The sequence below is a fragment of the Symphalangus syndactylus genome, chromosome 17 (assembly GCF_028878055.3).
Source record: "Symphalangus syndactylus isolate Jambi chromosome 17, NHGRI_mSymSyn1-v2.1_pri, whole genome shotgun sequence".
NCBI classification, from domain to species: domain Eukaryota; kingdom Metazoa; phylum Chordata; class Mammalia; order Primates; family Hylobatidae; genus Symphalangus; species Symphalangus syndactylus.
Genome location: NC_072439.2, coordinates 34,837,004 through 34,863,395, shown reverse-complemented (window position 1 = coordinate 34,863,395; position 26,392 = coordinate 34,837,004). Strand labels below are relative to the sequence as shown.

The following is a 26,392-nucleotide window of genomic DNA, read 5'->3' as shown; positions in this document are numbered from 1 at the left end:
GCCTGTAATTCCAGTACTTTGGGAAGCTGTGGCGGGCGAGTCACCTGAGGTCAGGAGTTCGAGAGCAGCCTGGCCAACACGGTGAAACTCCGTCTCTACTAAAAATACAAAAATTAGCGAGGCGTGGTGGTGGGCGCCTGTAACCGCAGCTACTCTAGAGGCCGAGGCTGGAGAATTGCTTGAGCCCGGGAGGTGGAGGTTGTAGTGAGCAGAGATCATGCCATTGCACTCCAGCCTGGGCAACAAGAGTGGAACTCTGTTTCAAAAAAAAAAAAAAAAAGAAAAAGAAAAAAAAGTATTGGATACAATTCCTGTCATTAAGGAGCTTATGCTGTAGTTGGGGGAGATACAACGTACACTATAAACATATAACAAGGAATATATGTATTTGACAATATAAAATATAATACAATATAATATTTGACATTGATGGGGTCTTTAGGAGAAGATGGGATTTGATCTGGGTACTAAAAGATGATGAGGCCGAAGGTTCATAGGCATTCTTGGATATAAAAGAAGGAAAATATAGAGAAGTACAGGGGTGGGGTGGTAGGTACTTGTTTATCTAGCTTAGAGCTTTTTATTTTTATTTTTTATAGAGATGGGGTCTTGCTATGTTGCCCAGGCTGGTCTGGAACTCCTGAGCTCAATGGATCCTCCCACCTTGTCCTTCCAAAGTGCTGGGATTACAGGTGTGAGCCACCACGCCCAGCCTGGTATAGAGCTTTGTCTAGGACACTTATGGGGGCATAAGACCAAAAAGGTTGGTGCAGTCTGTGAAAAGCCTTGAAAGTCTGTCCTTCCCCTCAGCTCCACCCACTTCATAGCCTTACCAAAAGTGCTGCACAGCCAGAAAGAGGAAGTCTCCCCTGCTGAGTGTGTAAGAGGAAGCACAAGAAGGCTCTGAGGGCCTGTGAGCCATAATGACTGATTTCACCCATGAGCCAATTGCAGAGGCAACGGAAGACCAGCGTACCAACCAGGCTGGGTCCCTCCGCCAGAGGGTGTCACCATCTAAGCTGAAAGTGTCTGGGGAGATCAGACATTGCTGTCTGGTGCTCCTCTCTCAGTGGCCATCATGTCTTTGACATCTGCTTACCAGCATAAATTAGCAGAGAAGCTCACTATCCTGAATGATCGCGGTCAGGGGGTTCTCATCCGTATGTATAACATCAAGAAGGTAAGCATGAACAATGGGACTAGTACTGATTATTCCAACAATAATAGGACAGGGAACCCTGAGGCGGCAGGTGCAGCAGTTAGATTCCCATCTTTTTTCCACTGCTTTTCCACTGACTATAATCTACATAATCACTCAGATTATATAGGCCAGCCAGTTCAGGAAGGCAGAAGTGGAGGCTTCTTTTCAAGGCTTGCCCTTTCTAGATACGATTCTTGCCCAAATGACGGCATCTGCTTTCCTCTGGGGATGGGGGTGAGGGTGGGGATGGGGAAACAACAGTTGTATTCCGAGCGACTTGGATAAAGGTCTGGGGTCCAACCTTCTGGGTTTTATTATTTATTGTTGATCCTCTACACTCTGAAGAGATCTGAAGCTGGGTCTCTGGCAAAAACTTCTCTGTGGAAGTGCTTCCCTAAAAGGAAAAAAAATTAGATAATTAGCTATTTAGATTAAAAAGGGTAGGTGTCTTCTGAGCTGCTCCTGGGGTAGTTCATGCTGTGGTGGTTGTGTGTGTGTGTGTGTGTGTGTGTGTGTGTGTGTGTGTTTAGAATAGGAACTGAGGAATTGAAAGAAGCTGGTGACAAGAGGTGGGCTAGGGGCTGGGCAAACCATAGGAAGTAAAGAGATAAAGATAGGGGTGTTTATGGGGAGTTCCTGGCATAGAAAATAGGGGACTTTGAGGAGGGAGCTTTTGTGTCTTTTGTAATAAAACAAATCACCAGGAACATGGTTTCTCTGTCACCATGAATCCTGTAAATGCCCTTTGGGATGAGATACTTACATAGTGAACAAAACCGTGACACTGAATCTTGTACAAAGTCTAACTCCCGAGCAGCTGTTTTTCTTGTTCCTTCCGGCTTCAGTTGAGGGGCGGGGAAACAGCTTCCTCTTTGTGCTGGGGCCAAGCAGGCATTAAACTCTATCCATCAAGACAAAATGCCCAGGTTGTTATTTTGCTCTTAGATACTTGGCTTAATGTCTTGGAATTTTTTCTTGACCTATTCTCATGCTTTTTATTTATATTTTTATTTATTTATTTATTTATTTATTTATTTATTTATTTATTTATTTTCGGAGTCTCGCTCTGTCGCCCAGGCTCACTGCAACCTCCGCCTCCTGGGTTCAAGCGATTTTCCTGCCTCAGCCTCTCAAGTACCTGGGACTACAGGTGTGCACCACCATGCCCAGCTAATTTTTGTATTTTTAGTAGAGACGGGGTTTCACCATGTTGGCCAGGCTGGTCTTGAGCTCCTGACCTCGTGATCCGCCTGCCTCAGCCTCCCGAAGTGCTGGGATTACAGGTGTGAGCCACTGCACCCGGCCTCTCATGTTTTTTAAATTAATTCCCAGGTTGCCTTTTCCTAAGACAGATTATGAGAATGAATGTTGCAAGAAGAGGTATGCTTCTGAAGAGGAGGAGAAAGGGTTGAAATATATATGGTTTCTCCCTGCAGACTTGTTCAGACCCCAAATCTAAGCCACCTTTCTTACTGGAAAAGTCCATGGAACCATCTCTCAAGTATATCAACAAGAAATTTCCCATCATAGATGTCCGAAACAGCACGGTGAGAACTTGGTCCTTCTCTCCTTTCTCTGAATAATTCTCTGCTTGAAAGGCTGAAATTCTCCTCTTTTGATGCCTGTCTTCAAACTTGGCAGGGGATGGAGTAGTCTTTTTTATTAATAGTTTTCCAAGGCTCAACCACAGGACTTCAGGTTGTTGTAGAGCTTTAAGTCTTGAGCATTTTGAGATAAGATGGGATTCTTCCAGCGTAAGCTGGAGTGAATCATCACCCCTTTTCCATTGCAAGGTTCATGGGAAAACATTGTTTTTGTACCAGATAGCTCTATCAACCCAGCAGGGTACATGTATTTTATTGTTTCTGTTTCCCACTCATTATTTCCTTGCTGTTTGTCTTAGATTTATGCATCTAATGGGATATCTCTACTTTTCCCTTATTAAATGTTAACCCTAGATTTTTCACCCATCTTTGCAGCATCTTTGCATTCTGTTTCTTTTGACTTTGATATAAATAGTATATCTGTTCATCTGAAAGGGTCCTCTAGTCAGGATCACATGCAACCATTCTACCTAGATAGGCAATCTCCTTTGTTTAAAGACCTTCAGAGCACTGAAGCGTTTCTAACTTCCTTTGTCAGTATATTTCAACCCTCTTTCTTTTTATTTTATTTTATTTTTTGAGATGGAGTCTCGCTCTGTCACCCAGGCTGGAGTGCAGTAGCACAATCTTGGCTCACTGCAACCTCTGCTTCCCAGGTTCAAGTGATTCTTCTGACTCAGCCTCTCGAATAGCTGGGATTACAGGCGCCCGCCACCACACCCAGCTAATTTTTGTATTTTTAATAGAGACGGGGTTTCACCATGTTGGCCAGGCTGGTCTTGAACCCCTGACCTCAGGTGATCCACCTGCCTTGGCCTCCCAAAGTGCTGGGATTACAGGCGTGAGCCACTGCGCCCGGCCTCAACCCTCTTTAAGAATGTTTTAGGTATAACCACTGTTCTTCTTGAGTTATTTGGATCAATTGTCTTATTTTGCACTTTTTATATTGTTTTGTTTTGTGTTTCCCTCAGCAACATTTAGGACCAGTACATCGTGAAAAAGCCGAGATAATTAGATTCCTCACCAACTACTACCAGTCATTTGTGGATGTCATGGAATTTCGGGTGAGCTCTCTTGAGCCCTTTCCAACATAGGCAAGGTCTTTCAGAGGCTATTCTTTCTTTAGATGTTCATGTATTTGCTTAAAACAAGTTCTTGAAAAAATGAGAGAGATGTACTAATATGGAAAGATATCTAAGTTGTATTGTTAAATGAAAGCAAATTTCAAAATAGTATATGATACATCACATTTCTATTTTAAAAGAGTATATATGTATATGTATTTAGTAAATACCTAGGAAAGATCTAGAATACTTTACATTAAACTGTTAAAAATAACTACCTTTGGGGACTGATTATGACTGGCTTCAATTTACTATGCTATGCATATTTTTTCTATTTTAAAAATTGTGGTAAAATACACGTAACATAAAATTTACCATCTTAACCATTTTTAAGCATACAGTTCAGTGGTACTAAGTATATTAATAATGCAACCATCTTTTCATCTTGTAAACCTGAAACTCTCTGCCCTTTATGCAATAATTCCCCATTTCCCTTTCTCCTCGGCCCCTTGCCATCTCAATTCTACTTTGTTTCTGTGATTTTGACTATTCTAAGTACCCTATGTAAGTAGAATCATAAAGCATTTGTCTTTTTGTGACTGGCTTATTTCATTAGCCTAATGTCCTTAAGGTTCATCCCTGTTGTAGCATATTGTAGAATTTCCTTTTTAAGCTAAATAATATTCCATTGTATGATTACACTATATTTTGCTTATCTGATCGTATGCTGATGGACACTTAGGTTGCTTCCAAGTTTTAGTTATTGTAAATGATGCTGCTATGAACGTGGGTGTACAAATATATCTTCAAAACCCTACTTTCAATTCTTTTGATTATAAACATGGAAGTGGAAATGCTGGATCATATGATAATTCTACTATTTTTTTTTTTTTTTGAGATAGGGTCTCACTCTGTTGCCCAGGCTGGAGTGTAGTGGTGCAATCACAGCTCACTGCTGCCTCGACCTCCTGGGCTCAGGTGATCCTCCCACCTCAGCCTCTTGAGTAGCTGGGGCTAAAGGCACATGCCACCACACCTGGCTAATTTTTTGTACTTTTTGTAGAGATGGGGTATCCCCATGTTGGCCAGGGTCGTCTCAAACTCCTGGGCTCAAGCTATCCACCCACCTCGGCCTCCCAAAGGCTGGACTGTGCCGGCCTATTTTTAACTTTTTGAGGAACTGCTATACTGTTTTCCACAGTGGCTGTACTGTTTTACATTCTCACCAACAGCGCATAAGGGCTGTAATTCCTCCACATCCTCGCCAACAACTGTTATTTCACTTTTTTTGAGAACAGCCATCCCAATGGGTGTGAGGTATTATCTCATCTAAGTTTTTATTTGCATTTTTGCTAATGATTAGTGATAATGAGCATTTTTCGTGGGCTTATTGGCCATTTATATATCTTCTTTGAAGAAATGTCTGTTTCATTCTTTGACCATTTTTGAATTGGATTTTGTGTGTGTGTTGAGACTTAGGAGTTCTCTATACAGGTTGAGTATTCCTTATGGAAAATTCTTGAGACCAGAAGTGTTTTGAATTTCATATGTTTTCAGATTTCAGAATATTTGCATTAGGCAGTTGAGCATCCCTAATCTGAAAGTCTGAAATTTGAAATGTTTCAATGAGCGTTTCCTTTGAGTGTCATGTTGGTGCTCAACAGGTTTCAGATTTTAGAGCATTTTGGATTTTCGGGTTAGGGAAGCTCAACCTGTATAAGCTATATATCTCTGCATTATTTGAGCTTTAAAAATTTCAAGTATTTTTCCACAATATTTTATTACAAACCTACTGTAAAATTTCTAGTATAGTACAATGAATATTGTTATACTCTTCTCCTGGATCTCCTAATTGTTAGTATTTTGCCACATTTTCTTATCCTTCTCTATTTTTTAATGAACTATTTGAGTTAGCCTCATGCATCATGACATTTCCTTTCCCAAATACTTAAGCATACATTTGCTAAGAGCAAGAATATTTTCTTGCCCAACCCTAATATAATTATCATACTCAGGAAATATAACATTATGGCTGGGTGCTGTGGCTCACGCCTGTAATCCCAACACTTTGGGAGGCTGAGGGGGATGAATCGCTTGAGCCCAGGAGTTTGAGACCAGCCTGGGCAACATTGTGAAACCTAATCTACACCCAAAAAAAAAAGAAAAAAAAAATTAGCTGGGCGTGGTAGTGAGTGCCTGTAGTCCCAGCTGCTTAGGAGGCTGAGGCAGGAGGATCACTTGAACCCGGGAAGTCAAGGCTGTAGTTAGCCATGATTGTGCCACTGGCCACTGTACTCCAGCCTGGGTGATACAGTGAGACTTTGTCTCAAAAAAAAAACAACCCCCACCCAAACTAATATACAGCCCATATTCACATTTCTCCAGTTGTCTCAAGGATAATACATTGGATTTAGTTATGTCTCCTTCGTCTTTAATCTAGAATGATTTCCAGCCTTTGCCTTGTATGACACTGACCTTTTTGAAGAGTTCAGGCTGGTTATTTTTGAGAATATCCTTCAATCTGAATTTGTCTTATTGTTCATAGTTTTTGGGAGCAATACTACATGGATGATATTTTATTTGAATTTTAAACAATGAGCATGTATTATTTTTATAAACATAAAAAATAAAAATTATTTAATATGATGTTTTTGAAAGAAAAATTGATAAGGTATTATTAAAATTTTAAAAATTTATGTAGTAATTTTACCTTTAGAAATTTGTCGTAGGGAAACAGAATTTTTTCATGGGGAAATAAAAAAAGGAAACAAATGCAAAGACATATGTATAAGAATATACTCCATTGCATTATTTATGATAGTTATAATGTGATAATTGATATATCCAATAAATAAAGGTTTGGTTAAAAGTTCGGAGTATGTGCCCACAAATGAATATTCTGTAGCTGTTAAAGTATACATATATATATTTATACATATATATTTTTTCTTTTCTTTTTTCTTCTTTTTTTTTTTTGAGGCAGAGTCTCACTGTGTTGCCCAGGCTGGAGTACAGTGGCGTGATCTCGGCTCACGGCCGCCTCCGCCTTCGGGTTGAAGCTAGTCTCCTGCCTCAGCCTCCTGAGTAGCTGGGATTACAGGCACATGCCACCACGCCTGGTTAATTTTTGTATTTTTAGTAGAGATGGGGGTCTCACCATGTTGGCCAAGCTGGCCTTGAACTCCTGACCTCAAATGATCCACCTGCCTCGGCCTCCCAAAGTGCTGGGATTACAGGCATGAGCCACTGCACCCAGCCAGTAATATATTTTTTATATTAATTGGTATAGAAAATGTTCATCATATGTTGTTTAATGTAAAAGCACATTGCAGTAAGACAGTTTAAGACAGATTAAGATGTCCCTAAAATGTATATTTACATAGGTAAATATAAATATAAAGAAGATTGGAATTTCTGATCGGTGGGATTACAGTTTAAAAAAACTAGTTAAAATTAAACTTGTCGGTATTTTCTAGTTTTTTCTACAATAAACGCATTATTTATGTATTCAAGAAATAATGCAAATTTTAGCCCTCTGAGCAACCCAAGCTTGCGGTGGTGTTATAGTATTTTTTCAGATGATACAAGAATAATGTGTTCTTTGCCTACCCTAGGAAGCAAATCCAGAATATTCAGTAGATCACATAGTGAAGAGAGAAGTGAGGACAAGAAGGACTGTAATGTATGAACGAGGGTCAGGTCAGAGAGTACTCATTGTGGAATTGAGAGTAGTGGTTAGCAAGAGGGTAGGCGCTGGTGGGGGAAGAATGCTGGAAGCACATAAAAAAAGTCTCTTACTGAGAAAAGCTGAAGGGCAAAGGAGATTTTAGAACACTTTCTGGTTGCTGCAGTGGTAAATAAAGTTCTGAGCCCAAGGTGTTTGGTACGGCTTGCTTAGGAAAGGAGGGGAAATAGGAACATTGAAGTATGATGCACTGTTAAGCAGGCCCTGAATTAGACAGACTTGGTTTTAAATCTGAGCTTTACCACTTACAAACTGTATGACTTTAGATAAGAAACTCTTTAAATTCCAGTTTCCTTATCTATAAAATGGGGAAATTAGATTTACTATGTGAGGCGTCTGTGAGAATTAAATGAGATAATGCATGGACAACATCTAGCTTGGTGTTTAGCATATAGTAAGGCAATAGACCAACACATGTTATTTCCATTCCCTTCTGATTCTTGTCTGTAGAGAATAAGACCTGCGTAGTGGCATTGGTTGCGTAAGTGGCTGAAAGTGAATTTCAGCTATATTCCACTGGAATTTGGGGAAAGGCATTCCTAGCAAATGAGGAAGTATAGACCTGGACAGAGGTCATGTAGCATACAGGGAAAATCAAAAGCTCTGGGTTCAAGTTTCTAGTACCATTCCTTACTAGCTCTATGATCTTAGGCAAGTTTCTTTTTTTTTTTTTTTCTGCATTAATTCAGCAAGTATTTATGATGTCACCTGGCTCCCCGCCACACTGGGGAAACAAGCGTAGAGACGGGGCACTGCCTGCACAGGGCACGTTTTGGGGGACAGCTACCCTGTCTGGTGTGTTAGGCAAGTTTCTTAACTGCTCTTGGCCTTGGTTTCCTTATCTGTTAATTTAGACACAGCCTTTTTTTGGAAGATAAGTAAGAAGCACTTTTCCTACACATTTTAATAAATTTTGACAAGTGTATATGCCTGTGTAACCACCGCTACAAAGTATTGAATATTTCCATCACCCCAAGGGTTCCTTGTGCCTTTTTTTTTTTTTTTCCTTCAGCCAATCCCTACCCTTCACTCCTGGCCCCAGGCAACCACTGATCTACTTTCTAGAACAGATTTTTCTTTTCTAGCAGTTCAAATAAATGGAATCTATACAGCATGTATTCTTTTGTGTCTGGCTCCTCTCACTCAGCATCATGTTTCTGAGATTGATCTACGTTGTTGAATGTATCAGTGATTCAGTCCCCCCGTCCTCCCTTTTTTTTTTTTTTTTTTGAGATGGAGTTTCACTCTTGTTGCCCAGGCTGGAGTGCAATGGTGCGATCTTGGCTCACTGCAACCTCCGCCCCTGGGGTTCAAGCAATTCTCCTGCCTCAGCCTCCTGAGTAGCTGGGATTACAGGAATGCACCACCACACCTGGCTAATTTTGTATTTTTAGTAGAGACGGGGTTTCTCCATGTTGGTCAGGCTGGTCTTGAACTCCCGACCTCAGGTGATCTGCCCTCCCAAAGTGCTGGGATTACAGGCGGGAGCCACGGCGCCCGGCCTCAGTCCCCCTTTTTGCTGAGAACTATTGCATTGTATGGGTACAATTTATTTATCCATTTACCTGTTGATAGGCATTTGAGTTGTTTCTAGTTTTAGGCCATTATGCGTAAGTTGCTACAAACTTTCAAGTACAAATCTTTGTGGGGACATATTTTTCATTTCACTTGGGTAAATCTAGAAGTTGAATTGCTGAATCGTATGGTAAGAGTATATTTAATTTTATAAGAAACCGCCAAACCTTTTTTCAGAGTTGTTCCATTTTATCCTCCCACCAGTAATATATGAGAGCTTCAGTTTCTCTATATTCTCATCAGCACTTGCTATTATTAGACTTACATTTTAGTTATTCCAGTGGGTTTGTCATGGTATCTTATTGTGGTTTAAATTTGCATTTCCCTGATGGCTAATATCATTGAGCATCTTTTCATGTGCTTATTATATATATATATATATATATATATATATATATATATATATATTTTTTTTTTTTGAGACAGAGTCTTGCTCTGTCACCCAGGCTGGAGTGCAGTGGCATGATCTCAGCTCACTGCAACCTCCGCCTCTCAGCTTACTGCAACCTCTGCCTCCCAGGCTCAAACAATTCTCGTGCCTCAGCCTCTTGAGTGGCTGTGATTACAGGCATGTGCCGCCACACTCAGCTAATTTTTTTTTTTAATTTATTTTTAGTAGAGACGGGGTTTTGTCATGTTGGCCAGGCTCTCTTGAACTCCTGGCCTCAAGTGATCCTCCCACCTCAGCCTTCCAAAATGCTGGGATTACAGGTGTGAACCACCATGCTTGGCATCATATTTTTTTTATGGTATTAAGTTCCTGTTCAAATCTTTTGGCAACATATTAAAAAATGTATATATATATATTCTTTAATCTATCAATTTTACTTTTTTAGAAATGAAAGTACCAATATTCAGTGGATAAGGCTAGGAACTAGGAACAAAATGAATCAGTGGAAGAAAGGCTGAATGAATTGTGGTATACCATGGGCTATTATGCAGCTATGAAAAAGAATGCATTCATGCTCTAGGAGATGACTCTGAGGACTTTTGGCAAGTAGGAGTGAATGAGCAAAGCAAAATTACCAGCAGGGAATAATATTATCTGAATTTTATAACACAAATAGTGACCAAAAAAACCTGTTTCTCTCTCTCCCTTTTCATTTTATAATCTAATAGTATTATATAAATAGGGAGAAAAATAAGAAAATATTGTAAGAAAAATAGAATAATATCAGGTGTTAAAGTGGTTTACCTGGGCGTTCTTCAGGATGGAGGGTGGGTGCTGATGTTGGGGGAAGGAAATGTCTGCAATAAAAGTGCATATTCATTTAGGTAAAATTATGTGTGAAAAGGAAAAGAATCCCTATCATACTAGAATGAGAGTTAAATGAAGTATATGCAAATTACTTGGTAAGTACCTCACACACAGTGAACTGTCAGTAAATAGAAACTCATGGAAAATTGGATAGTATTCCGATTTGTTAATGATTAACTCCTGAGAAAAGGAGATAGAATCCAGGAACAGACTTACTTTGTGGTTTGTCAATACAAATGGTTTGATTTTTGGCATTTTTGAAGCTACCTATTAGATAATCTACATTTTACAACCTTTTTTAATTTGGAGGATTGGCGCACAGGGATGATAAGCTCAGGAAAAGTGTGTGTGATATAATAGAGACTTGTGCCTGTGGAAATGTAGGCATTTGGCAGTGTAGCTGATAGGGGCCCACTGGTGGCTTACTGAGGAGGAATTTCCTCCCTCTTTTTGACAGTGACTTTTCTCTGTTACTTGGTGGCTCGCTAGGACCTCTAAGGGAGAGGTCCCTTTCCCTCAAGTTCTGGTAGTACGTCACCTTCTCTTAGTTTTTTTATTAATTCTTGTCTTCACTTCCACCCGCAGGATCATGTATATGAACTTCTCAACACCATTGATGCCTGCCAGTGCCATTTTGATATCGTAAGATCCTTTGCAATTCTCTTCTGTCGTAGAGTCAAAGAAAAGGCCAGGTCTAGGTTGGGAGGTCTAGGTCTAGTCACAGGATGGGGTGGGAAGGGACTGGAAGGATGGCTATTTCATTTATTCCTTCTCAGGACTACTATAATTGTTTTGTAAAAAGTGCTGAAGTGAAAATATATTTACGTGTTAAGCAGATCGGCAATGTGATTTAATTAATTAAAAAATTACATAAAATTCTTCTTCACCTGTTCCGTCTCCTAAAAGCTACCTTATTTCCTGGCCTCCTTGTATCTTGAGCTCACTTTTAGCCCCTGACTTTTGTTCCAATTTTCTTATTCGTCTTTTCAATCCTGTCAGTTCCTACTTCTAAATAGATTCACTCGGAATCTATTGAGCACTGCCCAGAGTGGTTGGGGAAAGAAGGACATCCAGGTTAATTGGCCATGCTGTCCTTGGGTTCCTATGTATTTTTCTTGTAGAATCTCAACTTTGATTTCACTCGGAGTTACCTGGACTTGATTGTGACTTACACCTCAGTCATTTTACTTCTGTCACGGATTGAAGATCGACGGATACTGATTGGCATGTACAATTGTGCCCATGAGATGCTGCATGGGCACGGGTGAGTTAAGGCGAGAGTATTATATGAAGAGTCTCATACGTGGTGCTATGATGTAGAGAGTCCCTTATGCAAAGGAAATTGATGCCATGATTTCTTATATGAGAACCTATAATCTACATTGACCCAGGCATAATAAGGTACACTGTTACATATTCAGTTGACTCTGAAACAACACGGGCTTGAACTACGCAGGTCTACTTTATACATGGATTTTTTTCAACCAAACATGGATTGAAAATGTAGTGTTCATGGGATGTGAAATCCACCTATACAGAGGGCTAGCTTTTTAAATGGTGTGGGTTCCGCAGGACTGACTGCGGGACTTCAGTATGCACGGGATATTGGCATACGTGGGAGTCTTGGAACCAATCTCCCTGCTATAATGAGAGACAACTGTGGCTAACTCTTGAATATCTGCTAGTGGATTATTCAATTTGCATCATCTCTGAACAATTTTTAATCCTGGGCTGGCTTCTACTCTGATTTTCAGGTTATTACAAAAGGCAAAGAAAATTCTTTTTAGTGTTGGTAGGAATAATATTAGTAAGATAAATCCATATTAGAGGTAACTAATTTATGATAATACATTTGAAGCCAAATATAAATGGATTTTGAATTGTCTGCAGTTCTGTCCCCCTCCATTAGTGCAAATGTAAGTATTTAAGGACTGAAAAAATGAAGACTGGAGGGATCAGAGTGGGTTGTGGCACATCGTTCTATGATGATGTGTATTCCCATGTGCCTACGTGGATACCTAGACACATGCCTTACCCATTAGCTTTGAATATTTATATATCCTTTTGGGTTGTATAACGATTTGGATCTAGGCATATTACTTGATTTTGAACTAATTAACAGATTTATAGAGTACCTATCATGTGTCCAACCCTATTTTTGGTGCTTATAAGCAAAAAAATTTCAAGGACCTGCCCAAAATGAAATGGTTCTATTTAGCCATAGCTTAGTAACCTGAGCCTGGAGTGGGGTATCTTTATATGTAATTTACAGTGTAGTATGTATATCTTTGGAGGTGGTGGGGAGTGCCAGCCTATGCACATATCTTTATCCTATATGCAAACATAAGAGTTCAAGTCATGGGTAAGGGAGGGCTGTAACCCCCCTCCTCTGCTTTCTTCTAGTGACCCCAGTTTTGCCCGTCTGGGTCAGATGGTCTTGGAGTATGACCACCCTCTGAAGAAGCTGACAGAAGAGTTTGGGCCTCACACAAAGGCAGGTTCCCTGACAGTGGAGAATTCCTCAGGCAGAAGTATATTGTCCTCATGATTGCCGCTAAGGTTTCATTTGCTTTTCCCCACAGGCTGTGAGTGGAGCCCTCCTCTCTTTGCATTTCCTCTTTGTCCGAAGGAACCAGGGGGCTGAGCAGTGGCGCAGTGCCCAACTTCTAAGCCTCATCAGCAACCCCCCAGCCATGATTAACCCTGCTAATTCAGATACAGTGAGTGCCCTTTTCCTTTTTTATTTTATTTTTTTATATATATGCTTTTATTTTTCCATGATTACAAACAACTGAATATCAAATGCACAAAGTAAGAATTATACGGGGAAAAAAATCAGATACATTCATATATATATCACCTTTTCAAGGCTATTTCCATCCAGAATAACCTTGGTTTGCCAGGGCCAATAGAAAGAAGTCACAAAATCACCTTTAGTCATATTTGTGTGTTTGCTTTCTTCTATAACTCCAATACCTCCACCATCAACGACTTGAGATAGCTGCCAAGGTGTTATATAATCAGTGCCAGTGTCTTCATTCATTCTACAACGAAGTCTGTCACTTCACACTTGGAAGGTCGCACAGCGGCCTGGCAGAGGGGCTCCTCACTTCCCAGACAGGGCGGCCAGGCAGAGGCGCTCCTCACTTCCCAGACGATGGGCGGCCGGGCAGAGGTGCTCCTCATTTCCCAGACGGGGCGGCCAGGCAGAGACGCTCCTCACTTCCTAGACGGAGTGGCGGCCGGACAGAGGCTGTAATCTTAGCACTTTGGGAGGCCAAGGCAGGCAGCTGGGAGGTGGAGGTTGTAGCGAGCCAAGATCACGCCACTGCACTCCAGCCTGGGCAACATTGAGCACTGAGTGAGCGAGACGCCGTCTGTAATCCCAGCACTTCAGGAGACCGAGGCGGGCAGATCACTCGAGGTCAGGAGTTGGAGACCAGCCTGGCCAACACGGCGAAACCCCGTCTCCACCAAAAACACAAAAACCAGCCAGGCGTGGTGGTGTGCGCCTGCAATCCCAGATATTCGGCAGGCCGAGGCGGGAGAATCACGGGAGCCCGAGGCAGGGAGTTTGCAGTGAGCCGAGATTATGCCGCTGCACTCCAGCCTGGGCAACAGAGGGAGACCGTCTCAACAGAAAAAAGAAAGAAAAGAAAAGAAAGAAAGAGAAAGAAAGAAAGAAAGAAAGAAAGAAAGAAAGAAAGAAAGAAAGAAAGAAAGAAAGAAGGAAAAAGAAAGAAAGGCTTTTCCTTTGTTTAGTGGAAGCATTCTCTTTGCCAAGGCCATCATCTCTGTAGAGGGTGCTTCTTTCAGGAAATATCAGTACTAAAGAATGCTTTAGTCTTCTTCTAGGGTATGCCTCTAAGTTGAGCACTTCTTGTAGCTAAAAAATCGTGGTTGGTTTGGGGCTTTTGTTTGGATCAGGGTTAGTGGTTTAACAAAAGTGATCTATAAGCAGTTAGCCTGTCCATAGAAGGAATTTAGTAAATATTCATAGAATGAATGAATGGATGAAACAGAGTCATTAGGCACCTATTAAGCCTAGCAGCAACTTGATTTTAGGAATCAATTAACTTATTTTTATTTTTTTGAGACACTGTGTTACTCTGTCACCCAGGCTGGAGTACACTAGCATGATCACTGCTTACTGCAGCCTCCACCTCCTGGGCTCAAATGATCCTCCCACTTCAGCCTCCTGAGTAGCTGGGACTACAGGTGTGTGTGCCACCATGGTTGGCTAATTTTATTTTATTTAATTTTAATTTTAATTTTTGAGACAGCATCTCACTCTATCACCCAGGCTGGAGTGCAGTGGCATGATCTTGGCTCACTGCAACCTCCCCATCCTGGTTCAAGCAATTCTTCTGTCTCAGCCTCCCAAGTAGCTGGGACTACAGGCACGTGCTGCCACACCTGGGTAATTTTTTTTTTTTTTTTTTTTGTATCTTTAGTAGAGACAGGGTTTCACCATGTTGGCCAGGCTGGTCTTGAACTCCTGACCTCAAGTGATCTGTGTGTCTTGGCCTCCCAAAGTGCTGGGATTACAGGCATGAGCCACCGTGCCCAGCCTGTTTATTTTTTTGTAGAGACGAGGTATCACTATGTTGCCCAGGCTGGTCTTGAACTCCTGGGCTCAAGTGATCCTCCTGCCTTGGCCTCCCAAAGTGCTGGATTATATGTGTGAGCCACTGTGCCTGGCCAGGAATCAATTAATTAATTAATTAATTAATGTTTTTGTTTGATGACTGTGGGCTCAAAGTCCTTCCCTCAAAGAACTTATAGTCTGGTAGGGAATATATGCCATGTAGTCATAAAAATACAACTGATGGTACATGATTAGTGATAAGTGCCAAACTAGTGATTTACACTTTAAGCGGTGAAAGAACCCAAAGGTTAACCATCACAGGGAGAAATCATGAGAAGGTTTTTGAGTCTTGCTCTCCTCATTTCATTGTTATTAAAAATATCTGAACTGTTGAAGAGAAGTTATGTTAAACCTTTTGCTTGTTCTGACTTCCAGCCCAAGTTCCTCTTTCTTTTCTCAACTGTATTGTTTTTCCCTCACTCCACTTCCCGTGCCTCATCACCTCCATTATTGGCAGGCTTCCCTGCTGTTGGTTTATCAATGTGCCCTAAACTAGTCTGGTAAAATAAAAGTTAGTTTTTTAAAAAAATTTAGAGACAGGGTTTTGCTCTGTTGCCTAGGCTGGAGTGCAGTGATACAATCACAGCTCACTGCAGCCTTGACCTCCTGGGTCCAAGAGATCCTCCTATCTCCTCCTCCTGAGTACCTAGGACTACAGGTGCACACCGCCATGTCTGGCTAATTTTTAAATTTTTTGTAGAGACAAGGTCACACTGTGTTGCCCAGGCTGGTCTTGAACTCCTGGCCTCAAGCTATCCTCCTGCCCCTGCCTCCCGAAGTGTTGGGATTAAAAGCGTTAGCCACCACTCCTGGCCAAAAGTTAGTTTTGATACTCAGATTCTAGCTTGTCCTTTCTCCTTTAGAGGAAGGCCAAGTTAAATAACTGATCATCTTTTCTTCTCTTCTCACAGATGGCCTGTGAGTATCTGTCTGTGGAAGTAATGGAGCGCTGGATTATCAGTAAGTTTAGTGGGATTACATGGGAGTGGATGAAGCAGCATGTTACATGAAGAACAAGTTCTAAAAGTCTTCTCGGCACTGTTTTCCCACCTACAGTTGGGTTTCTTCTTTGTCATGCGTGCCTCAACTCCAATAGCCAGTGCCAGAAGCTGTGGAAGCTGTGTCTGCAGGGCTCCCTGTACATCACCCTTATCCGTGAGGATGTGCTGCAGGTGCACAAAGTCACCGAGGACCTGTTTAGCAGTTTGAAAGGGTGAGAAACACGAGAGCCAAACTGATCTTCCTTGAATAGTTTTTAGCCCCTCCCAACATCCTTTTTCAGTCTCCACAAGTGTTCCCAGATACAGGTGGTAACGATTAATTCTAACTATTGAAGAAGTATACATTAAATACCTACTATTAGCTAAGTGCTTCACTGGGTTTTAGGGATACAATAATGAATAAGATAACATGGAGGTTAAGAGCATAGACTCTGAAACCAGATTGCTTGGGTTTGAATTCAGGCTCTACCACTAGTCGTGTGGCCTTGGGCAAGTTGCTCAAATTTCCTATGCCATTACCTCAATTTCCTCATCTATAAAATGTGGATAATAGCAGTATCTCCCTATGGCCTACCTCATAGGGTTGTTGTGAAGAATAAAAGGGTTATTATTTGTAAAGCAGGTAGAAAAGTTCCTGGTACATTGTAAGTGCCATGTACTTGTTAAAGAAAAAAAAAAAGACAGTTTCTGCTCTCGAGGAGTCTATGAATTGGTAGAAAATAAACAAATTGTTTGATAGAGTAAGAGATTATAATGTGTAAACACAAAGTACTGTGGAAGCATTTAGAAGGACACTTAAACTGGCCTCTCAGGATCTGGAAAAACCTGGAGACAGGTAGATCTGAAAGGCTAAACAGTTGAAGAGTGTGTGTGTGTGTGTGTGTGTATGTGTGAGTAATTGTGTGTGTGTGTGCCTGCTCATTGGGTAGAAAGGTAGGGGAGTTGCTTGAGGCAAAGAAAGATATTCTAGGCAGAGAAACTATCAAGATTTTTGAGGCAACAAAGAGAATGGCAAGTTCTGAGAAGTTCATGTAGTTCAGTGCATGGGCAGCTGGGTTATAGAAATGAAGATGTTGAGAGATGAATTTGGAGAGGTAAATTAGGATGTTTTATGGTTTGCTATGGAGTTTGAATCCATCCCAAAGAGGATGGGGAACTATTGAGTGATTTCAGACAGGGGAGTGACATGATCATATTTGCATTTTAGAAAAGATCATTCTGGCTGCATGGAAGAAAAGAAATTAGATGGGCAAAACTAGAGGCAGAGATGAATTAAGTAAATTAGGACGAATTGAGGATGATGTGGAAGTTTCTGGCGTGGATATCTGGCATTCCTTGAGATAAGAGAGCATGTGATAAAAGCAAGTTTGTGGGGGAAAGATTGTGTGGTTAGTTTTAAACAGGTTGACTTTGAAATGTCTGTGGGACACTGAAGATAGATGTGTTAGGCCTTCTATTTTATGGTTCTGAAACTTGGGAGTGAGGTCTGGATTCAGATAAAGATTGCTGAGTCGGTAATTAAAGCCAGGAGAGTACTTGAGATTACTCAAGAGCACATGCGGAGTGAGAACAGAATGGGATAAACCTCTGCATATGTTGGTATTTGAGGGCCAGAGAAATCAGTGGGAGATATTGAAAAGAAGAGGGAAAAGAGAAGCCAACAAAGAAAGCATTCCTAGAAGGAAGGACCAGTGATCTGTTAGATGATGTTGAGAGATCAAATAAAATAAGAATTGAAAAAATGTTCATTGGATTTGGCTCTAAAGATGGTTTTAGTGCCCTTGTTGTGAACAACCTGAGTGGTAAAGTTGAAAGCTGGGCTGCAGTGAGTTTAGGAGCAAGTGAGAGATGTGGAATTTAATAAACAACTCTTCCAAAGTTTGACTGTAAAGGGAAGAATAGAGAGAGGTAAAATGAGAAGGAGGAGTGGGTTTAAGGAAAGGGTCAAAATACCAATTTTTTTTTTCTGGTTGCAAATAAAACATCCAGAAATGTAAAAAGTGCAAAGTGGAAGTTGACTACACTATCACCTCCCAGAACATTTTGATGTGCATCCTTCAGATGTGTGTGTGTGTGTGTGTGTGTGTGTATAAACACATAAAGGTGGCATGTATTTTCAACCTTATGAAAGGAATTTTTAAAAAGCAATGGATCCACACTCTATATTATGTTCCATGGTTTGCTTAAAAAAACTTACTATGTTTTGGATATCTTTGAGTATCAGTCTATAGAGACTTATTATAACAGTTGAATAATGTTACATTATGTGGTTGTAACATAATTTATTTACAAAATCCTCTATTGATGGATATTTAAACTGTTTCCATTTTAAAAAATCATTATAAACAATGCTATAATGAACATTCTTAGACATATATCTTTGTGAATCTGTGAATATTTTTTTCTTTTCTTTCTTTTTTTTTTTTTTTTTTTGAGACTTGAGTTTTGCCCTTGTTGCCCAGGCTGGAGTGCAATGGTGCCATCTTGGTTCACTGTAACCTCCACCTCCCGGGTTTGAGCGCTTCTCCTGTTTCAGCCTTCCGAGTAGCTGGGATTACAGGCATGTACCACCACCCCTGGCTAATTTTTTGTATTTTTAGTAGAGACGGGGTTTTACCATGTTGGCCAGGCTGGTCGCGAACTCCTGATCTCAGGTGATCCACCCACCTCGGCCTCCCAAAGTGCTGGGATTACAGGCGTGAGCCACCACGCCTGGCCTTGAATCTGTGAATATTTCTACAGGCTAAATTCTTAGAAGTGGAATTGCTGAAGTAAAGGGTATGTACATTTCAAATTTTAATAGCTCTTACCAAATTGCGCTCTAACCAGTTATTATCAAGAGCCTATAGGAATACTGATTTCTCACACGCTCAACAACAAAGTATTATCATTAAAAACCATTGCCAGAGTTAGAAAGAGTAAATCTGAGATTACTAATTAGAAATTACAGGAGGTGGATTTGGGCATTGAGTACTGCTTCTAAGGAATGGAAGAGATGTTCGAAGGGTGTTCAGTTCTCCATCACTAAGAGCAGCAACTAACTTGTATGATTTATAGTTTAGGGAGTTCTTTGACATAAATGATCTAATTTATCTTCATGAAAATTCAAGAACAAGTATTAATATCTTTTTTTATAAATGAGAAAATGGAGGCTCAGTCTCAGTGTCACTCAATAAGAGGTGAAATTAGGACACAATTCCAGGTTTCTGGACTCTTAATCTTTTCTCTTTCCATTGTGCTGTGCAGAGATTAAAATAATTATCCAACAGGATTGCTGTGAAGTTGAATCTTGATTTAATTAAGATACTTTCCAACTCCAAACTTCTTTGATTTTGTGCTAGTTCAATAAACTAGTGGTTTGGAGAAGGGAAATTAGAGGTGATGAAGTCCCAATAATGTGGTGGCAATAGTGATACAGGACAAGAGAAAACAAATATAAGGAACATAGAGAGGAAAGAGTCTAAGACAATGCTGGGATTCTGAGCATGGGTCACTAGTAGAAAAAAAGAGATGTGGTTAGGAGAATCAAATATTGCAGAAAATTAAAAACAATGAAAAGGCCTTCTAATTTGGTGATTCAAAAGTTCACATTGACTTTAGAGAGAGCAGCTGCTTAGTGCTGAAGGCTTTGTGGGATTCAAGGGTCAGTGAGAGGTGAGGAAGTAGAGAGAGTATAGGTGTCTCTTTGGAGAAGTTTGGTGGTGTGGGAAGATAAGCAGAATTCGGTGGATTGTCAGGGTCAGGCAAGGGTCTTCTTAGAATAAGGGAGGCTTTGAACTTATTTGTTGGGAGAAGAGAATAAGCCAGGGGAGAAGGAGAGATTAAAGTATTAAAAAAGACAACTGATAAAGAGAAATTCTAAAAGGAAGTTGGTGGGAATGGGACCCAAGGTAGAGATTGAGTAACTACTTTTACTTGAGAGCAAGGCCTGTGTTATATTTATACACTGCTCCCTTTATCCCCCTCAAACCTGGAAGAGTGCCTTGATTTGAAGGAGACAAGGCAGGAGCACAGGAAGAGAAGTCTAGCCCCAGCTTTGCCATTAAAGCCCTGTGTGACCTTGACAAGTCATTTCCCTTCCCTAGGTATTATTTTCTGTATCTGTAAAATTATGAGGTGGAGTTGAATGATCTCTAAGCTGTGAGTCTTTTATTAATAGGCTAGAGTGAGAAGTAGGGTTTGGAAAGATCCTGCCCGTGAGGGCTGCCCATGCTCCCACCAGGGTATAGGCTGGACTCTCTGAGGACTGGGAAGGTGAGGCAAGGGCCCTAATGGGTAGTATGGTCAACCCCACTGTGCTTGTGTCAATCCTCAGGTACGGCAAGCGAGTGGCAGACATAAAGGAGAGCAAGGAACACGTAATTGCAAACAGGTAAAGGGTGGTGAATGCACTCTCTGAGAGGGGATGGAATAGGAATTTCTTCTCACTTTTGTTCTCACCTAAGCCATGCTTAGTTTCTGTACAGCTTTTTTTTTTTTTTGAGACGGAGTCTTGCTCTGTCGCCCAGGCTGGAGTGCAGTGGCGCAATCTCGGCTCACTGCAAGCTCCGCCTCCCGGGTTCATGCCATTCTCCTGCCTCAGCCTCTCCGAGTAGCTGGGACTACAGGCGCCCACCACGACGCCCGGCTAATTTTTTGTATTTTTTAGTAGAGACGGGGTTTCACCGTGGTCTCGATCTCCTGACCTCGTGATCCGCCCGCCTCGGCCTCCCAAAGTGCTGGGATTACAAGCGTGAGCCACCGCGCCCGGCCTCTGTACAGCTTTATTGCCTCAATCCAAGAACTTGCTGCTGCCCCATAAATTCTTTTTTCTTTTTTTTTTTGAGACGGAGTCTCGCTCTGTTGCCCACGCCGGGTGCAATGGCATGATCTCGGCTCACTGCAACCTCCGCCTCCTGGGTTCAAGTGATTCTCCTGCCTCAGCCTTCTGAGTAGCTGGGATTACAGGCACCCACCACCACGCCCAGCTAATTTTTGTATTTTTAGTAGAGACAGGGTTTCGCCATGTTGGCCGTGCTGGTCTCCAACTCCTGACCTCAGGTGATCTGCCCACCTCGGCCTCCCAAAGTGCTGGAATTATAGGCAAGAGCCACCACTCCTGGCCCTTTTTTGTTTTTTAAACCAAGTCTAACTTGAGCATTGAACCTTCCTTCTGCCTGACATCCCTTCCTAAATATAGCTTTCTTCTGTGCTGCGTGTGGAGGGTTTTTAAGGGTGGGAGAGGTGACAGTCATGTTCCCCTTTACTTCCTTAGCGGCCAGTTTCATTGTCAACGGCGGCAATTTCTGCGGATGGCAGTGAAGGAGCTGGAGACTGTGTTGGCTGATGAACCAGGACTACTGGGTCCCAAGGCAAGAGGAAGAAATGTTGGGAGGGGGATGATGGCCAGTGATAAGAGACTGTGTAGCTACATGGCATTCATGAGATTTTGCCTTTCTGAGTCTTTTTTGATTCATTTGTATGTATATATGCTGGTTCCCTTGAACATTCTTGGAGTACCCCAAAACCTTTTGTATCTCTTTTTTTGGCACTATACATAGTATGTCGTGTATTATAGCTACTTTTATACTTGTCTTATCCTCTATTTGAATGTGAACTAATTGGAGACAGAGCTTGTTTTTTTGTTTCAAGCCACATAAATGCCCAGTAAATATTTCTAAAACTTAATTTGATAGGGAGAGAAGGGTACTAATTGTGAGCCAGTGTCAACATGTGTACCTGTCTGATCGTGTGTTATATAGTTGAGGTTTTTTGGTGAGTCTGAATGTTTATTATTGACACTGTTGTGGCTACACAATTACATCCATACCTATATTATCAGGGGAGCTTTCTCTGTGCTTTGAAATCCATTTTTAAAGTGGAAAATTCGAACGGTCTCCACCTCTCCATAGGCTCTTTTTGCTTTCATGGCCCTGTCCTTCGTTCGTGATGAAGTCACCTGGCTGGTTCGCCACACAGAGAATGTCACCAAGACAAAGACTCCTGAGGACTATGCTGACTCGTTAGTACTCGACATGGCTAAGAACCTTGTCCTTACATGGACTGGGGACAGGGAGGCATCAGATGACCTCAGGAGGTCTCAGTTTCTGCCCTGTTATCACTGTGTTTGTCTCAGTTCATATTTCTAGTCTTATTCATCTCTGTTCTCATCCTAAACTTTATAGGAGCATTGCAGAGCTACTTTTCTTGTTGGAGGGGATTAGGTCTCTGGTCCGAAGACACATCAAAGTGATACAGCAATACCACCTTCAGTACTTGGCAAGATTTGATGCTCTTGTGCTCAGTGACATCATTCAGGTATGATGTTTAATTGATTATACTTTGGAAATTTCAGGATGATCCCTAGTGATTTTCCTATTGAAACCACTCTGGCTGAATCTCATGCTCTGTAAATTGGGTGTCAAAAGGTCCAATCTAGGCCAGGCGCGGTGGCTCATGCCTGTAATCCCAGCACTTTGGGAGGCTGAGGCGGGCGGATCACGAGGTCAGGAGATCGAGACCATCCTGGCTAACACGGTGAAACTCCGTCTCTACTAAAAATGCAAAAAAAATTAGCCAGGCGTGGTGGCAGGCACCTGTAGTCCCAGCTACTCGGGAGGCTGAGGCAGGAGAAGGGAGTGAACCCGAGAGGCAGAGCTTGCAGTGAGCCAAGATCGCGCCACTGCATTCCAGCCTGGGTGACAGAGCGAGACTCTGTCTCAAAAGAAAAAACCAAAACAAACAAACAAAAAAAGGTCCAATCTGCCCCTTCATATTTGTTAAAAGAAAAAGAAAGGACTAATAATCTCAGCAGTCTTTTTTTCCCCACTAAGTGAAATTACATAGAAATAGGGGAGAAAAATAAAGAGAAATTGGATGTTAGAAGGCAGGGAACCCAGGAAGTTTCCTCCATCTCTTGCTTGGCTTTTTCTCTCTGTTTTTGGCACTTAGCAATTCTTTCTACCTTCACATGCTGACTGAGCCTCATGGTCCTAGTTTCTGTCCTGGGGAACCTATGCCCACTTGACAGTAACTGCAGCTCCTCTTTTAGAACTTGTCTGTGTGTCCAGAGGAGGAGTCCATCATCATGTCCTCATTCGTCAGTACCCTCTCCTCTCTGAATCTCAAACAAGGTAACTGGAGGGAGGTGGGGGAGGCAGGACATATGTGAGGATGAACATCTTTTATCTGGAAATATTGATCTTTGAGCCAGGAAGTAGGACAAGATATTTTTGAAGAGGATCTACCATTCTATGCAGTTGGATATTGGTGTGCTGTTTATTGTTTCCTTTTATACTTCTGTTTTTCTTGCAGTTGATAATGGAGAGAAATTTGAATTCTCAGGATTGAGGCTGGACTGGTTCCGCCTACAGGTAATGATCTGTTCCTATTAAAGATTCCCAGCCTCAGATTCTTCCTCCCCCACAATCCCTTCTCTTTTTATCTCCTAAATTTGCTTTATGGAGTGAGTCAACTTTGAAAACTGCCAATTGGACAAGACAGACTCAGGCCAAACTGCAATTCCAAGGCTGGGGGCCCTTTTCATTCATCTTATTTTTCTCCACCTTTCCCAACTCCAACTGCAGGCATACACTAGCGTGGCTAAGGCCCCTCTGCACCTGCATGAGAACCCCGACCTAGCCAAGGTGATGAACCTCATTGTCTTCCACTCCCGAATGCTGGACTCAGTAGAAAAACTGCTGGTGGAAACTTCTGATCTGTCTACTTTCTGGTATGTCTTGGTTCAGAGCTCTCTTTAAAAAGTTTTATTGTTTCCTTTTTTCATTTTTTTCTCCATTATGCCACTTACTTCAAGGAATTTTTTTTAAGTTTTTTTTTTTTTTTTTTTTTTCCAGAGAGACAGGTCTCACTATGTTGCCCAGGCTGGTCTTGAACTCCTGGCCTCAAGCAGTCCTCCTACCTCAGCCTCCTGAGTAGCTGGGATTACAGGCAAGAGCCACCAAGCTCTGAACCAGAGCTCGTTATCAATTCATTTGCTCTCTTGCCTGGCCTCTGTGGAGAACTGTCATTCCCCTAGACAATTGGGAAGTGTTACTTTTTTTGAGATCTCCCTAAGGTGCCTAAACTCCACAGCTCACTTGTGTCAGCTTTTTACCAATAATCTTAAGTGATAGGAATTTGAAGTTGATTCCCTTTTGTTCTGTATTCCCTTTTGTTCTTTTGTGGAAAGCCATTTGGATTTTACATAGTCTTCCCTTCTCTGGGGTAGTTAGCCCATATGTCTAGTTTCAATCTCCTCTCTTTGGAAACTTCTTCAGATTATTATTATTATTTTTTTAACTCTAGGAACATTGTGATTTAAAAGAAACAGGAAAAACTTTGAGTTTTAGTGGACAGGAGTGAAAATAAGTGAGAGGCCTAGAGAATAGGGACTTTGGAGAATGAGCTGAATGATTTTGTCTTCCTTAGATAGCACTTGACGTTTCTAGGTGACCACTGTTGTACATAATTCCACCCTTTGAAGGATCAAACAAGGAGTATGTAGCTTATTCATTCATTCAACAAAACACAATGTGCTGTCTGTGCCTTCTGTAAGCAATGTAGTTGGGGAGATATAATACCTATAGGTGAAAAGGACATCAACATAATACTTGCAAATGTAAGAAAGTGTAAAAGAGTACATGAAGTTGAGAGGACATGGGTTGAGGAAAGATCAGTCTCATGGGATTAATTTGAGAAGATTTTCTGGAGCCTGAGTGTTAAATTTTGAGAGGAATGTGAATTAACACCACTGAAGGACTTCTAAATTAGGGGGAATGGCCCAAATCATGCCAAGGTTCTAAGGGAAGAATAGCAAATTTTGTGCAAGGAAAGGGAAGAAGATTATCATTACACTTGCCTGGGGTCCTTTATAAAAGTCTGGAAGGATAAAGTTTCTTGGGTTCCTTTCTATCTTAAGGGTTAGGGGAATTAAGGAGGGAGTAGTAAATATCGGTAAATGTTTTTTGAAAGAATGAATATTCACTCCACCTCAAAGGGACCAGCTCTTAAACTCTATTTTTCTTGTCCTTTATTTTTCACTCACCACTTTACTAACAAGATCTAAATCCTGATTTAAAGTCTTCCCATTTCTCTGCAGCTTTCATCTCCGTATCTTTGAGAAGATGTTTGCCATGACCTTGGAGGAACCTACCATGTTGCGTTACGCCATTGCTTTCCCCCTGATTTGTGCTCACTTTGTCCACTGCACTCATGAGATGTGCCCAGAGGAGGTAGGTATCCTGATCTCCAGACCCTGTCATCTTTCTAGTCACATCTCATCCTTATCACCCAAAACACAATTCCAAGGATTGATTTTGGTCCCAGAAAGGGTATAAACATAGATGTATGATACGACTCCCTAAATATCTCAGCTTGATGTAGAATGTATCCTGTCTCTGGGCCTCAGTTTCTTCTTCCGTAGGAATGGGTAGGAATCTTCTGTAAGATTCAGGCAAGGGATGAGAGCAGTATTGTGAGGAAGAAGTGGCCGTGCTGGTGATGACAGTCTCTTCTTTGGTCCCTCTTTCCCATAGTACCCCCACCTGAAGAACCATGGTCTTCACCACTGCAACTCCTTCCTGGAAGAGTTGGCCAAGCAGACCAGCAATTGCGTCCTGGAGATCTGTGCTGAGCAGCGAAACCTGAGCGAGCAGGTAGGCTCAGCCCTGTCTATTTCACTCTTCCCTCTGCCGGCCCTCAGTGCCTTCCCCTCTAACTTTGTTTCCCTCTCAGATGCCAAGCTCAGTAACTCTTTCTCTGAAGTAGGGCTAGGGCCTTTCTGTACTTGAGTTTATGGCAGAATTCTTTTCTTAGTGTAGTCCCTTCAGTCTTTCCTCCCTTAGGACTGGATAGAGGTGTCTAAAAATACTCTTATTTGAACAGCTGCACTCCAACAAAATCTGTGCTCTCACTTGAACAGTTCTGAGAGATGAGTTAACTTTCTAATTTACCCCTAATCTCTTTGCCCTGCATACACATACTAAGGACAGTGGCCCCCAGGTCACCTGTCTTGTCTCATCTTTCTATCTATCTGCATCCTAATCTGTGGCTATCTGGACATTTTGAGGCACCTCTTTTGTGTTTATCCTCAAGGCTGCTTTCTTGCCTTTTTCTTCTTATTTTTCCCCTCTCCTCCCTTGACTGACTCTTAGCACCTCGTCATAATTAGTTCAACCTAAATTTCAGAAAATTTGAAAATGAGAAGCTTGTTTTGCTGTTGCCTGGGAGTCTTTTGGGTTTTCCAGACTACCCACCTTTCCTGGTTTTGAGTCAGGCTTGGTAATGGGGAGTGTGTGTATGTGTGTGTGTGTGTGT

At 41.6% G+C, this 26,392-nt stretch overlaps 1 protein-coding gene across 1 annotated transcript in view; it reads left to right on the top strand.

Annotated features, from left to right (window-relative positions):
* Positions 1-856: 856 nt before the first annotated feature.
* NCKAP1L (NCK associated protein 1 like) overlaps positions 857-26,392 on the top strand; it is a 47,031-nt gene continuing 21,495 nt past the window's right edge. The window contains exons 1-18 of the mRNA XM_055247258.2: positions 857-1,180; positions 2,638-2,748; positions 3,777-3,869; positions 11,033-11,089; positions 11,569-11,711; positions 12,851-12,941; positions 13,030-13,167; positions 16,007-16,055; positions 16,152-16,308; positions 20,412-20,468; positions 21,351-21,447; positions 21,988-22,097; positions 22,261-22,393; positions 23,127-23,208; positions 23,390-23,448; positions 23,662-23,807; positions 25,176-25,308; positions 25,612-25,731. Of these exons, the coding sequence (XP_055103233.1) occupies positions 1,079-1,180; positions 2,638-2,748; positions 3,777-3,869; positions 11,033-11,089; positions 11,569-11,711; positions 12,851-12,941; positions 13,030-13,167; positions 16,007-16,055; positions 16,152-16,308; positions 20,412-20,468; positions 21,351-21,447; positions 21,988-22,097; positions 22,261-22,393; positions 23,127-23,208; positions 23,390-23,448; positions 23,662-23,807; positions 25,176-25,308; positions 25,612-25,731 (1,878 nt within the window). The 5' untranslated portion in view covers positions 857-1,078. The remainder of the gene's footprint in view (positions 1,181-2,637; positions 2,749-3,776; positions 3,870-11,032; positions 11,090-11,568; positions 11,712-12,850; positions 12,942-13,029; positions 13,168-16,006; positions 16,056-16,151; positions 16,309-20,411; positions 20,469-21,350; positions 21,448-21,987; positions 22,098-22,260; positions 22,394-23,126; positions 23,209-23,389; positions 23,449-23,661; positions 23,808-25,175; positions 25,309-25,611; positions 25,732-26,392) is intronic.